This window comes from Herpailurus yagouaroundi, unplaced genomic scaffold, assembly GCF_014898765.1.
Source record: "Herpailurus yagouaroundi ecotype Mexico unplaced genomic scaffold, PumYag 160, whole genome shotgun sequence".
NCBI classification, from domain to species: domain Eukaryota; kingdom Metazoa; phylum Chordata; class Mammalia; order Carnivora; family Felidae; genus Herpailurus; species Herpailurus yagouaroundi.
The window spans coordinates 25,580,281-25,595,209 of record NW_024412401.1 but is presented as its reverse complement, the minus strand read 5'-3'; the positions used below and the strand labels follow the sequence as shown (position 1 = coordinate 25,595,209).

Genomic DNA, 14,929 nt, shown 5'->3' with positions numbered 1-14,929 from the left:
TTTAATGTTTATTTATTTTTGAGGGAGGCGGAGACAGAGTGCAAGCGGGGGAGGGGCAGAGAGAGAGAGAGAGAGAGAGAGAGAGAGAGACACAATCCGAAACAGGCTCCAGGCTCTGAGTTGTCAGTACAGGGCCCGACACGGGGCTAGAGCCCACAAACCATGAGATTGTGACCTGAGCTGAAGTCAGATGCTTAACCAACTGAGCCATCCAGGCAATCCAGTAAAATTCTAAGAAAAATAAGGAGTAAGATAGTTCGGATTTCCTATTACTCGCTACAAGCTATACCTAACTTATATTACATTATTAAAATCTATCATTGCAAATTTTTGGAGAAGCGGAAAAAGCTAAAGTGATTTAGTATGTGTGAAAAAAAATTACAAGAAGTAAATCCTTTAAAATTTGGTTGTGAGAACTACTGACAAGCGTTTTTGAACTGTGCTGTTTTTACAAAACATTGTTGTCCATCTACACAGCAGCACTAGAGAGACCAGTGAAAACAATGCTGTAACTTGAAGCAATTAGGATGTGTTTGGTTGCAAATAACAGAAAACTCAAAAATCTTAAATTACTTTAATAAGGACATTTATTATCTCCCCTCAGAAGCAGCCTAGAAGGTAGTTTAGTTCAGAAGCTTACAAGCTCACCAACTGCCTAAGTTCTATCTTTCTTCTTTACCACTCTCAATAGAAAGTTTTTGTCCTCAGATTTGTCCCCTACTAGCTATTGTTCCAGATACAACGGGGAGACACAAGGCCAGGAGAAGCAGAACTGTTTCCTCTCATGTGTATCTTTCTACCAGTAGGAAAATCTTTTCCAGAAGTTTCCATATCCCAAACAGGCTTTCCCTCCAGTCTCATTAGCCACAACTCTAGGATACAGTTGCTATTCACACACTGACAAGAATGTAATTACTACCATTAGAAACATTATTCACCACCTGTGCTGAAGATTTCCTACTCTGAAGCACAGGAAGACAGACTGAATCAAGGTTCTGTCAAGAAGAAAAAACTGGGGCAGGGGGTGGGGGTGGGGGTGAGATTAAAAGACTGAAATAAACATTCTCAGATTAAAAAGAGAGATGGAAAATTTTTGGTTGTAATCACAGGTTTAAAAACAAATCAAAACAAGTCAGTAAATAACAAATCAATGAGACTGATGTTTGATTTTGCACCATGTAGTTTGTGCTTCATACTGCCAGAACAGTTCATGCCACTCATTTTCACACTAAATTATATGTCACCTATTAGTCTCTGAATATTTCCTATTTTCTTTTAAAAATTTTTTTTCAACGTTTTTATTTATTTTTGGGACAGAGAGAGACAGAGCATGAACGGGGGAGGGGCAGAGAGAGAGGGAGACACAGAATCGGAAACAGGCTCCAGGCTCCGAGCCATCAGCCCAGAGCCCGATGCGGGGCTCGAACTCACGGACCGCGAGATCGTGACCTGGCTGAAGCCGGACGCTTAACCGACTGCGCCACCCAGGCGCCCCTGAATATTTCCTATTTTCTTAACTGCACTGTAAACTTCTTCAGGATTAGAAAACTAATTTTTTTATGACCTTTTAAGAGCTACCAATAAAAGAAATCGCAAACACCAACACTTATGAAAACCTAACATATATTTATTTCTTGCAATTAATAATTTTCCTCCTCATTAAACCTGGAAGATTGAACACAAGCATGTATCTCTGCTCTTTTCTAAAACGCAACTAAAATGACAATAAAGGACTTTAACAGGTATACATTCATAAGAATAATGAGAATATAACAGAAGATATCGGTGGACATGAAATTTTAACCAAATTTGAGAAAATCGAAAGATCACAGACATGTTGCAGACTAAGAAGACCCGAGAAAGCCGAAACATGAGGCTGCAGAAGGGGTGAATGGTGTGGGAGAGGCAGTGAGTGACAAGCCAACAGGCACATCACTACTACCGAAAGGCTCGGTAACCAGACGTACCAGCTACCGGGCAGCCAGGAGGATGTATACGGTAGGGCAGAAGGATTGGTTCAAAGCTTAGGGAAGGAACAGGCAGTCTATCTACCACATGCCCTCTCCGCAGGCCCAAGCGACTACACTGCCCTGGTCACCACAGAAGACAACATTCCACAAGAGTGTCTGGTAGTTCCCCATGAAAACTGATCTTTCACTCGCTCCCCCTCCAAGTTACAAGACCTTTCCTACTCCCTGCTACACACACAAATACCTTCTGATTAGCACTCTTAAATATCAACAGCTGGCCAAGGAAAGCAAAGTCCATAATATTGCAGGCTGACACAGAAAAGAAAGGGAGAGAGTGAGTGAGTTGTGGAGGAGATAAGAATTAAGTTTAAAAAGAAGAAAGAACAAAGAAACTCAGGAAAAACAGACAAAGAGGCAGATAAAACTTAAATGATAATACCCCATGGATGATACTGCATCCATGAAACAAGAACAGGAGGATTCTCTTTAAAAGAAAAAAAGAGAGGACAGAAAACAGAACACAATTAGCAACAATATGATTCTCTTTATTTCATCTTAGCTGGAACGTAATAGCTGATGTGATAGCTGAAGCTGGAGCTGCCATTTTACATGCAAGATAGAAACCAGCTGAGGATCCGAGAGCAAGATAAGAAGAGCCAGAGTCTTTAATGACCGCTGAGCTGCCACTGCAGCCCTGGAGTGCTCCCTAACTGTGAGAGGTTCAAAATAAAAGCAAAAACGAAAAACGCCTATCTGATATGATACGCTACTTGGGGCTTTTCTGCCACTTGTACTTTAACCATATACTAACACAGTACGTGCTACGCAGTAAGTTTCCTCCCAACCCTGCAACCTGAAACAAAGAAAATTATGTTCCAAGCATATAATCATGTTGTTTCTATCCGCTGTGCTTAGGTCTATCTTACGTTAGCCAAGAAAGCTGGATGCTAACACTTTGATTTCAGCATCACAATCTAATCACATCTACCACGTGCAATACAGTGTAGTGCTGAAGGACCCGTGGCAGAGCGTCACAGGTGCCCACGGCACACTGCACCCATTGTGTTCGGGTGTTGCAGCGTCACTCCACTAAGGCTGACCTTCAATTTCCCTTCAGTGTGACTTTCTTCTTTTAAATTCATACTGGATGACGGATGGCTAACATAATAAATATGTGATCTGTCTACACCGTTCCCCCAGGAAGAATATGCCTTTTTCAAAATAAGGCACTGTCACACACCTGGAGCCCAAACCTAGCTCTTAACTCTTTTGTCCATGGTGAACATTGCAGCTTTTAAATGTTTTTACGTTACCATAAACTATTAAAATATGCTATTCAATCATACACAGACACACACACACACAAGTCACTGTCATGCAAAACTAGAAATCCTAGAGAGAGTATTATGATCAAGAATATAGAATAAAACACAGATCAGTAGGAGTTTGCTTAGCTGCAGATATCCCCTACACTGTGAATTATAATTATTCCAACATTGTCTAAAACTTTCACGTTAAGTAAAGATTTCACAAAATGCTAAAGTAAAAACGTTATGGTAGACAAAGAGGAATATACCACTGGAATAATTTTCTTAGCAAGTCTGGCACAACTAATCAAACCGATAATAAATCCTTCCTATCCCTACCTCCCTTGTTCCCAGGGTTCTGGCTTTTCCGTTGATGACTGACTGGGTGGTACATGTGGCTAGGACCCGAGGGAATGATGGCAGGCACTTTCATACAGAATAAGTATAAGAAAAGGGAAATGAAAGACACGCCGAACCTCAAAGGTAACATAAGACAACAGTCCACCTATTTCTGCCTTTCAGAATCAACTTATCTGCTAAATTCTTGTCGTCTTTGTAACTGAGCACTTTGATATGAGCTCAGGACTTTAAAACACACCTTATCAACCTCCCACCCAGGTATGATCAATCAAAAGTAAACAACCCTACTTCTATGTTAATATAGTGCTAAAAGAATGAGCTCTCCTCAGGGCGCCTGGGTGGCTCAGTCGGTTAAGTGTCGGACTCTCAGTTTCTGCTCAGGTCATGACCTCACAGTTTCGTGGGTTCAAGCCCTGAATCAGGCTCTGCGCTGGCAGTGAGGAGCCTACTTGAGATTCTCTCTCTCTCTGTCTCTGTCCCTCCCCTGCTCATGCTGTCTCTCTCTCTCTCTCAAAATAAATATATAAACTTAAAAAAAAATTAAAAAGAAAAAAACAATGAGCCCTCCTCATTAATGAAAGCATGGAACCCTATAATTTGTTTTGGCTCATAACAAGAATAACCAGTTTACCAGAAAACTCCTCCACCCTAAAAAGTCACAGTACTTATTGTTTACAGATAAAGAAATTAAAAGATGACAAAATACTAATCTTGAATTCTAGATAGCTTCATATTTGCATTGAAATTTCCATCTTCATATTCTTGGCACTTATTGTCTATACTTTTTAAAAAGATTTAAATACTAGGGAGACAGATGGTATCTACTGGGGAAAAAAACTGACACTCTTCTTAGTTGTATAATGTGCTCAGGTGAGGGTGATAAATATTGTTTACACTGAAAGGCTTAATGACCACTTCCACACCACCCCCCACCACAAAAAATTAACACAAAGTGACACAGCTTAATATGCGTAGTGGGGGAGGGGCACCTGGGTGGCTCAGTCAGTTGAGCTACGGACTTCGGCTCAGGTCATCATTTCACAGTTGGTGAGTTGAAACCCCACACGGGGCTCTGTGCTGTCAGTGCAGGGCCCACTTCAGATCCTCTGTCCCCTTCTCTCTCTGCTCCTCCCCTGCTCTCTGTCTCTCAAAAAAAAAAAAAAAACGTTCAAAAAAATAAATAAATAAGGGCACTTGGGTGGCTCAGTTGGTTAAGCATCCAACTTTCGCTCAGGTCATGATCTTGCGGTTCGTGGATTCCAGACTCATATCCGGCTGTGTGCTGACAGCTCAGAGCCTGGAGCCTGCTTCAGATTCTGTCTCCCTCTCTCTCTGCCCCTCCCCCGCTCGTGCTCTGTCTGTCTGTCTGTCTCTCTCTCTCTCTCTCTCTCAAAAATAAACATTAGAAAACAAATTAAAAAGATAAGCTAAAAAATAAAAATTAAAAATAAAAAAATTTACACTGGGAGAGATCATTTTTAAGGAGCAAATCCCACTGACCTGTCCTATAGCAAATGAAACCACATAAACTGCCAAATCAATGCTCAGTACTCAGTAAACCTGATGCTCCCATGAATGCCACAACTCTTCCACCAGACACTGACCTGTCCAGGTTCTATGCAACCTTCAGCACAGCCCCTGAGACTAGTGCTTCCCTCTACCTATTTCCTAAACTGATCTCTAGGTGCTATTTCTTAATTTGGGGCTTTCCTCAATGGGAAGAAGTCAATTTGGGAAATTCCCTCATATCACACAATGATTTACCTCTTTATGCTGCATGCACCTAAAGAGGATAGGAGTTACTGATAGACCCCAAAGTTCAAAAAACTTGCCATGAGGTGAATGAAATTAAGGCAGGCCCCTTAGCCAAAGTTCACTGCCTTTACATTATGGTACACTATCAAACGATTTGTATGTTAATTATTAACTACTTAATATGTCAGCATGTACAACTTAAAAGGCATAGTTTCTATTCTAATATTCCTCCCTAAAAAATGAAGAATATGAGAGGTATATTTGTAAAACAAAACCCAGATGAAAAAATGAATATTGTTAAATCAATAGGAGATGGATATTTTAGCAAAGCCTCTTATCTAATATTCTAAATTTAGCTGAAATGCACAAGTATAAATCAGAATATGTAACTGTTTCTCGTGGCAGAAAATGAAAAAACTCACCTTTTCAATATTTATCTGGTGTTTTCTTAGCCTCTCCAGGTCTGTTGGGATTACTATCTTAATGAATTTCTGGATAGCTGGTTCAAGACGGCGTAATTTCACTTTTTCTTCATCTTCAGACATTCTAGAAAAATGTTATGTCACTTCTACTTGCAGCAACTGTCTTCCCCACTCACATGGAAAAACCTAAAAGGGAAATATTTAAGAATGTTTTTAATCAGTTTCTATTATTTTCAAAAGCCAACAACGAGGTAATTTTATGATTTATTCTAAATATATATTCAACTTAGTTCTGAACTTGAATGACTTGTTTTTTCTTGAAGAAATCTTTTATTTTAGGGGCACCTGGGTAGCTCAGTTGGTTCAGCGACCAACTCTTGATTTCAATTCAAGTCATAATGTCACAGTTCATGAGATCAAGCCCTGCACCGGGCTGTGCGCTGACAGCATAGAGCCTGCTTGGGATTCTGGCTCTGCGTCTCTCTCTGCCCCTCCCCTGCTCATGCTCTCTTTCTCTCTCTTCAAAATAAGTAAACTTAAAAAAATTTTTATTTTGAAACTCTTTTCTCTCCACAAAAGTAATGTATATTCACTTTAAGAGAATATGAAAAAGAAAAAAGAAAATACAAAAAAGAGAATAAAGTAAAATCAATCAGGGGCGCCTGGGTGGCTCAGTTAAGCATCTGACTTTAACTCAGGTCATGATCTTGCAGTTCATGGGTTCAAGCCCGTGTCGGGCTCTGTACTGACAACTCAGAGCCTGGAGCCTGCCTCAGATTCTGTGTCTCCCTCTCTCTGCCCTTCCCCTGCTCATGCTCTGTCTCTCAAAGATACATAAAGATTTTTTAAAAATTTTAAATTAAATAAAATCAATCATCTCCTCACCCATAGTTAACTAAGCTTTCCATTTTCTTTCTCCCGTTCTTTCCATTTTTTTTATTTTTTAATGTTTTTATTTATTTTTGAGACAGAGAGACAGAGCATGAGCAGGGGAGGGGCAGAGAGAGAGGGAGACACAGAATCTGAAGCAGGCTCCAGGCTCCGAGCTATCAGCACAGAACCCAATGTGGGGCTCAAACTCACGGAGTGTGAGATCGTGACCTGAGCCGAGGTCGGACGCTGAACCGACTGAGCCACCCAGGTGCCCCTCTTTCCATTTTGATGTCTGGTTTTTTCCATATAAGAATGTATATGCTTAAATACCTTTTTAAAAAAAAAAAGCTATGAATTTACTGCCAAGTTTTCATTTCCCAGTATATCTTGCACAAGACTAACCTTTTTAAAAAAAGATGTCAAATGGCAAAATTAGAAAAAAATTCATAACATTTCTGCTTGTATCAAACTTCATTTCTTTTTTTAAAAAAAATGTTTGTTTATTTACTTATTCTAAGAGAGAGAGTGGGGCCAAAATCAAGAGTCAGCCTTAACCAACTGAGCCACCCAGGGGCCCCCAAACTCCATTTCTAACATCATAATGTAACTATGTAATTACATACTTTAAATATAACATCATATGCAATTCTTTTTCATTGAAGTCCTTTAAACTGCCTCTTCCCTTTCTTACAATGTAGACAACGATGAGCATTGTCTACAACCAATACAAATAACCAGTAACAGAGTTGGAATAAGAAAGAATTCCTGAGAGTACTATCAAATGTTCTTTCTAATTCACCAGTAGTCTTCTACCAGTGTTGCAGAATGTCAAAGGGTATACTTTTGGCCCCAGGATAGGTGAGGGCAGAGGCTGGCAAGTGAGCAGGCTCCAGGATCCCATGGCTGCTTCAACTGGAGAAAATTTACTTATATATATTTCATAAATTTGAGCTTATTAGATTTTACATCAGTAAAGGACTCCACAGCTTAACTAAACTTGAGAACCACTGTTGTGCAACCTTGCTTTCATGCCGTCTCATTAGCCCACAACCTCTCCTATATTTAAAAAAATTTTAAGCTATGTTAATCCCAATGGGTTAAGGTGTCTTAAACCAGGGTCCATTATGGACAGAGGTTCCCAAATATACTTTATGGAGTCCCTGAATCTTTATGAATAATTATTAATGTATTTTTTAGTTATTTCAGAGGACAGTCCATTGTTTTATGATATTAAAAAAAAAAAGAGATCACTCCAGAAGCATTAAGAACTATAAATAATGTTGTTTCTCTCCTTTCCTTCACAGTTGAAAATCCTGAAGTGTTGGTTATATAGACTATCTCATCGACTTAGTAACTTGGTTTTCATGTCTAAGCTTGAAAGCAAAAAAAGGAAAATCTCCACACATCAAAAATAAAGAGAGTTCAACAGCTACAGTAGTTAAGTGGGAATTGGAGATATATGGATAAGTTCATTGCCAAAAGAGTCCACAGAGCTAACAGGAAAATTCATAGCTACGGGACTAGACATAATAATCTAAAAAGGAAATTAAAGGGCATCTGGGTGGCTCAGTCAGTTAAGTAGCCCACTCCTGATTTCAGCTCAGGTCATGATCTCACAGTTCAAGAGTTTGAACCCCACATCGGGCTCTGCACTCACTGCACAAAGCCTGCTTTGGATACTCTGTCTCCCTCTTTCTGTCCCGCCCCCGCTCTCTTGCTCTCTTTCTCAAAATAAACATTAAAAATTTTTTTAAAGGAAATTAAAATAGGTACAGTTAAAAATATTCAAAGATACAAAGGAAGGAATAAAATATTTTTACAAGTTAGGTAATACTATGAGATCATATCAGGCTAACCTGAAAAACCAAGTACAAATTTGAAAAATAAAAACCTAAAATTAGGTTAAATAGTAAACTATGTAGCTGAAGAGAGAATTATTGATTGGAAGATATCAGTCAGAGGAATAAAGAGATGGAAAACATAAAAGATAAAATGAGAAGCTCAGTAACAAATAGGAGTCCCATAAAGGAAAAATAAAGAAAGTGGTGAAAATATTATTCAAAGCGAATATGCTGAAAGAAAACAAAAAGAGAGAATATGTTGAGAATTAAGATGCAAGACCTCAAACTGAAAATGTACATAAGCCCCAAGAAGCATACATTTAAAAAAAAAAAAAATTGCCCCTTCCTCGCTCGCTCACTCTCTCAAAATAAAAAAATAATTTTTTTTTAAAAAGAACTACTAAAAGGCACACTTTAATAATAAACCCAAAGGAGATGAATGGTGAGGAGCTATGATTATAATAAAGTATACTGTTACTGGGTGGATAAACGAATGAAAGAAAAAAAGATTTATTTTGAATAATAAAAATCTTTGCATGTAAATTATTATTTTTCTATAATGCATCTTTTATAGAAGCATAGTGTTACATTACATAGATGCTCCATAATTTAATCATCTGTTGCTGGCTATTTAGGTTGTTCCAATTTTCCACTATTGTAAACTACACTACAGCTTAAGTACCCTTCTTACACATAAATCCCTACTACCATCTATGATGGTTCTTCAAAATAACTAGAAATAGTATATGTGCACAAATTTTTTTTAAGTTTTGATACCACATGTCCCAAAGGTTGTGCCTATTTACATTCCCATTAGCAACATATCAAAATGCCCATTTATCCATATTCCCACCAATACATGGTATGGTTCTCCTTAGACATTCAAAAATGGTAGGATTTATTTATTAGCCATTTGCACTCTTATGAATTGCCTACTAGTGCTATGTATCTATTTTACTACAGGGGATGTCTTTTTCTTATTATATTTAACATATAATAGACTCATAAATTATCAATTATTTGTCTCACAATGTTCCCAGTTTATCACATTGCTTGTATTTTTCTCTACCATGCAGATTATATACTATAGGAAGAAATCTTTACATCTACCACCATTCCTATTTTCTTACCATACCTGATACTCAATATATGCTGATGGAATAAAATATTTTTTCACATGTCTCTTCTTCATCATTTCTAGTTCCATCACTCCAACAATGCAATATGCATAGCACCTTACAAGTGTCTTAATTGGCCTGCCTTTAGACTCTTTCCCCTCTTCCAGGTCTTTCCTCAGACTACCACCAATTAATAGAACTCAAACACCAACTGCAACATGCTACTCCTCTGAACAAAAACTTCCAAGAGTTCCCTATTATTTGAACAAAAAAATACAATGTTCATAAGTAGATAAACCCAATCTAAGTATTATCACCCAACCTCTACTTTTGGCATTGCAGTGATGCTCCCTCTGTCTAGATGTTCTTTTATATTCCACCTGCCTCTAAAATTTATGTATCATTTGATACACAACTCTAATGTTTCTGCTTTCCCTTCCACTAACCAGCTTATGGTGTACATAACAACCCTAGTTATTAAATATTTGACTTGTTGGCACTGTTCCCCGATGCTATGATGATTTTTTTTTTTTCAGTTCCAAAAGTGATATTTCCAGGTTAGAGTTGTGCATGATTCTACCCTCAGCTTTCTGTGTCCAAGAAAAATCTGGTGCCTCATTAAAGCCATCTATCAGGGAAGACATTTTGCCCCAAGAACCTCCCTAGAGACTTTTCTAACTCTTGGTCTCCCTCTGGCCAGTCTTTTTTTCCTTCTCGCCACCATTTCCATTTTTATAAAATTATAATAAAATGCTTATATAACACTAAAATGACAATACAGTATAAACTTGGTTTGCAAGCATAATGCATTCCAGAAACATGCTTGGAGTCCAAAGCACTCCTATCAAAGCAAATTTCAAGAAACATTGGCTCAGTTGTGATCATGTGACATTCAGCACCATGTAGAAGTACTACTCCTATGGCAAAACACCAATCATTTATCAAGTCAACATTTGTTAGAAATGTTTGCTCATCTTGCAGAACACTCGCAGACCAAGTTACTTGCAATCCAAGGTTTTACTGTATAACATTCAAATAATTGCATAAATCATGATGTTATTAAAACAGAAAGTTGTCCAGCAGTGGCTCCAATCATAAAATAGCTCAAATAATCTTTGTAAGCTGCTAAAGGAAAGTCTTCATCCAATATACAAAATGTGGGTTTATTTATTTTTTATTTTTATTTTATCTCTACGCTCAACGTGGGGCTCAAACTCACAACCCCGAGATCAAGAGTCACAGGCTCTACCAACTAAGCCAGCCAGGTACCCCCCAAAATGTGGTTTTAAAATATAATTGAATAATAGGTAAAAGTGTATTTCAACATTTCTTGATGATCTCACAGTTCATGAGTTCAAGTCCCACATCTGGCTCTCTGCTGTCAGCACAGAGCCCACTTGGCATCCTCGGTACCTCCCTCCTCCCTGCCCCTCCCCGGCTTGCTCTCTCTCTCTCAAAAGTAAACACGCGGGATGTTTGGGTGGCTCAGTTAATTGGGTGTCTGACTTTGGCTCAGGTCATGATCTTGCGGTTCTGTGGGTTCAGCCCCACATCAGGCTCTCTCCTGTCAACATGGAGCCCACTTCAGATCCTCTGTCTCCCTCTCTGCCCTTCCCTTGATCATACATGGCTCGCTCTCTCTCTCTCTCAAAAATAAACAAACAATAAAATAAACACTAAAAATACATTTAAAAAATTGGAATGTATTTCCAATATAATTAAGCCACAAAAATAAAAAATATATTTACATTAACATCACAACTGTGTAAAATATGCCTATAAAAGAGACAAAACACACAAAAATGCCTAACCTCCTAAACTTCTGTACAGTTGATTTCCTTGTAACATTTTTTTTTTTAAATGTAATGAAATATTTGGGGTGATAGAATTGTTCTGTATCATGAAGGTGGTGGTAGATATATAATTACATGCATTTGTCAAAGTTCACAGAACTATACACTACAAAGAATGAAACTTTGAAAATTAAAAAAAGAACACAAAATGTGGAGGAACACAAAATGGAACACATGCTATAAAAAAACAAAACTATTACCAACGAATAGCATAACCACACTGAAAGAAGTGGGAAAAGAAAATAATCTAGGTAACTGGACAACAATTTTTTTTAAGTTTTTATTTATTTATTTATTTGAGACAGAGAAAGAGAGAGAGAGAGAGAGAGAGAGAGAGAGAGAGAGAGAGAATCCCAAGCAGGCTCTGTGCTGCCAGTGCAGAGCCTTACGCAGTGCTCGCTCCCACAAACCATGAGATCATGACCTGAGCAGAAATCAAGTGTCGGATGCTTAACCAACTGAGCTACCCAGCTGCCCATGGAAAAATATATTTTAAGAGGATACTAAAAGGCTGAAGACAAAAAGAACTACACACAACTATACTGTATGCTAATCAGTAAATGTGTTTTTTTATAGGAGTATGAGTAAGAAATCCTGAAAATCCTTGATGTGTATACTAGGACTGAACAAAGAAGAGAATATTTTGTAGAAGATGAAAGACACATGTCTGTCAAAGAAAGAATAGGGGCGCCTGGGCAGCTCAGTTGGTTGAGCATCCGACTTCAGCTCAGGTCATGATCTCCCAGTTTGTGAGTTTGAGCCCCACGTCGGGCTCTGTGCTAATGGCTCAGAGCCTGGATCCTGCTTCCGATTCTGTCTCCCTCTCTCTCTGCCCCTCCCCTGCTCATACTCTGTCTCTCTCTCTCTCAAAAATAAGTAAATATTTTTAAAAACGCTTTAAAATAATCACAGTAATAATCAATGAAGGCAACTTCCATCAATGGATGGTAAAGTCAGCAAGTGAAAAGTCTGAGGAGAAACAAGATACCTGCATAGTTTAGAAACTCTCCCATTACAAGGGAAAAGTAGTAAATTTACGTTAGAGAATCATAGCAGTCACCATCTTAACCAAGTGATCAATAATATCAAAAGCAGTGTCTCATAACATGAACCTCTCATATGAGGAACTGAGAAGGTACATCCACTTCCGCGGCATCAACAAAACATGCACAGCTGTAATCTAATCATAAGAATATATCAGACAAAATCCAATTGAGGGACACTCTACAAAATAACTGACCAGGATTTTTCAAAAGTGTCAAGATGTGGAAAAACAAGAAGACTAATGAGCCACTCCGATTAAAAGCAATGTGGGATCTTATACTGGATCCCAGAACAGAAACAAAGTCCATTAGTATAAAAAAATTATGAAATCTGAAAAAAAAAAAGTGGTAGTTTGGTTAATAGAATTGTACTAATGATAACTTTTAAAATTTTGATTACTGTACTATAATATATAAGGTGTTAACATTTTTTTAAAAAAAGGTGTAAAGAACTTTTTTTTTATTAAAAAAAATTTTTTTTTGAGACAGCACAAGCGGGGTAGGTGCAGAGAGGTGGGGTGGGGGTAGAGGGACAAAGGATCCTAAGCTGGCTCTGTGCTAACAGCAGAGAGCCCCATGCGAGGGCTCAAACTCGCTAACCCTGAGACCACGACCTGAGGCTCAACTGACTGAGCCACCCAGGCGCCCTGAAAACTCTATTCTTTTGAAACTCCTCTGTAATTGTAAAATTATTTCAAAATAAATAGACTTCTTAAAAAATGTATTAACTGATGTTTCACATGGGCCAACTGACATTTATAAGTCAAGAGCTGCCCTAATACTTGTGGAGGCGGGGGTGCCAGGTGCTCTGCAACCGATCCTTGGGTGCTTACAACTATTATTACCTGCGTACCCTTAACACTCAGGTTTCCCGTGAGGAAAGAGTACTGGGAGGTTCACTAAATTACTTAAGAGGTTATTTAAAAGTGAAACAGCCCCAATTATCAAAAAAAACTCCAAAACTGCCGGCAACCTTCCGCCCCCCAAAAGCGATGAACACCGTCCTAGAGATCCCACAGGTCTTCCCACTGGTGGCCCCGAATGTTCTCAGGCACGTCCCCCCGAGACGGGGCACTGACTTGGGAAAGAAAAGTCATGGCCCCAAGTCCTCCCATATGGTCTCTTCTCTAAGCCCTCTGATTCTGAATTTATAAAGGAGGGAGTGAGATGCGGGACCTTCCAGAAAACCACCTTCCGATGTGGCTGACAGGAGGCTCCGATTTCTGGCTCCCCAGTCCTCCCCTCATTGCCCCCGAGCCTGGAGTCGCCTCTCGCTCGCTGTGTCGCCCCCGGCACCCCTGGGCCACAAACACCAGACGCCGCCACCTGGGAACGGATGCACGAGCGGTCTCGGGACCAAGGCGCCGGCGACCCTGCGACCCGGACGACCTAGGGCCCACGCTGCGTCACGGGCAGATCAGGCGCAGGAAACTTTCCCACCCCGCGACCCCGGGAGGCCGCCAAGCTCGCCCTGTCGGCCGCCTCCCAACACCCGCTTCGAAGAGAGCTTCCAAAAACGAAACCGCCACTTCGTGGAGCCAGGAGGACCCCCAAAGCGCTCGCACTCCGGGCCTGATGCCGGGCTTCCCAACCAGCGCCTCTCGCGCGCGCGCGGGTTCAGCGCCCAGCCGGCCAGGGCCTGACGCCCCCGAAGCAGCCTCCCGCAAACCCCTTACCTCCCGCCGGGGCGCTCGAGGCCGGTTGGTGTGCACGGCGCAGGCGCGGGCGCGACGGGGCGGGGCGTCGTGATGGGCGGGCTGGGCTGGGCCACGCCCCCTCCCGGCCCTTTTGGGCCCAGTGGGGCGTGGCAAGGTCTCTAGCTGCTCACAGCCGCAGGAATGATTTAAAAGAGTGGTCTTGGTTTACGTTGGGGGTTGTAACATTGGAGCCGGAACGAAAGAGACTCACAGTCGTTTTTTTAGGTCTCTTTGTTGTGTTATCAGTACGAGATAATTCATACTGCATAGCCTTCTACATTTTGCAAAGTTTTCCCGTCCATTTTCCTGTTTTAACACGGATTTTGGTGGGCTAGCCGCGTGTTCTAAGCTTTTTACACATGTAGAAACTGAAGCTCCTCCGAAAGGTTGTGCCTTCTCCCACTCATCCCCAAAACCCCTGTGAGGTGGACAGGACACGGTCTTAAAAAAACTGTAACAGGCACAGAAATTGAAGCTCAGACAAGTTGTGATTCCCTTCCCCCCACCAAAGCTGGTGGCGATCCTTATCCCAATTTCACAGATATGACGCTGAGGTTAAAGAGTTTTGAGTGACTCAATTCCAGTTCAGCCAGTTAGTGGCAGAGCTGGGACGCCCAACTTCGTTTCCCAATTACCCTCTCAAGCTCTTCCAGTTACCAGCTGCTACCAATGACCACGCAGATGGCTGGC

The 14,929-nt window shown here is 40.3% G+C and overlaps 1 protein-coding gene across 1 annotated transcript in view; it reads right to left on the bottom strand.

Annotated features, from left to right (window-relative positions):
- STX17 (syntaxin 17) overlaps positions 1-14,279 on the bottom strand; it is a 65,635-nt gene extending 51,356 nt beyond the window's left edge. The window contains exons 1-2 of the mRNA XM_040481816.1: positions 14,219-14,279; positions 5,815-6,000 (exon numbers count right to left, since the gene is read on the bottom strand). Of these exons, the coding sequence (XP_040337750.1) occupies positions 5,815-5,937 (123 nt within the window). The 5' untranslated portion in view covers positions 5,938-6,000; positions 14,219-14,279. The remainder of the gene's footprint in view (positions 1-5,814; positions 6,001-14,218) is intronic.
- Between the last annotated feature and the right edge of the window lie 650 nt (positions 14,280-14,929).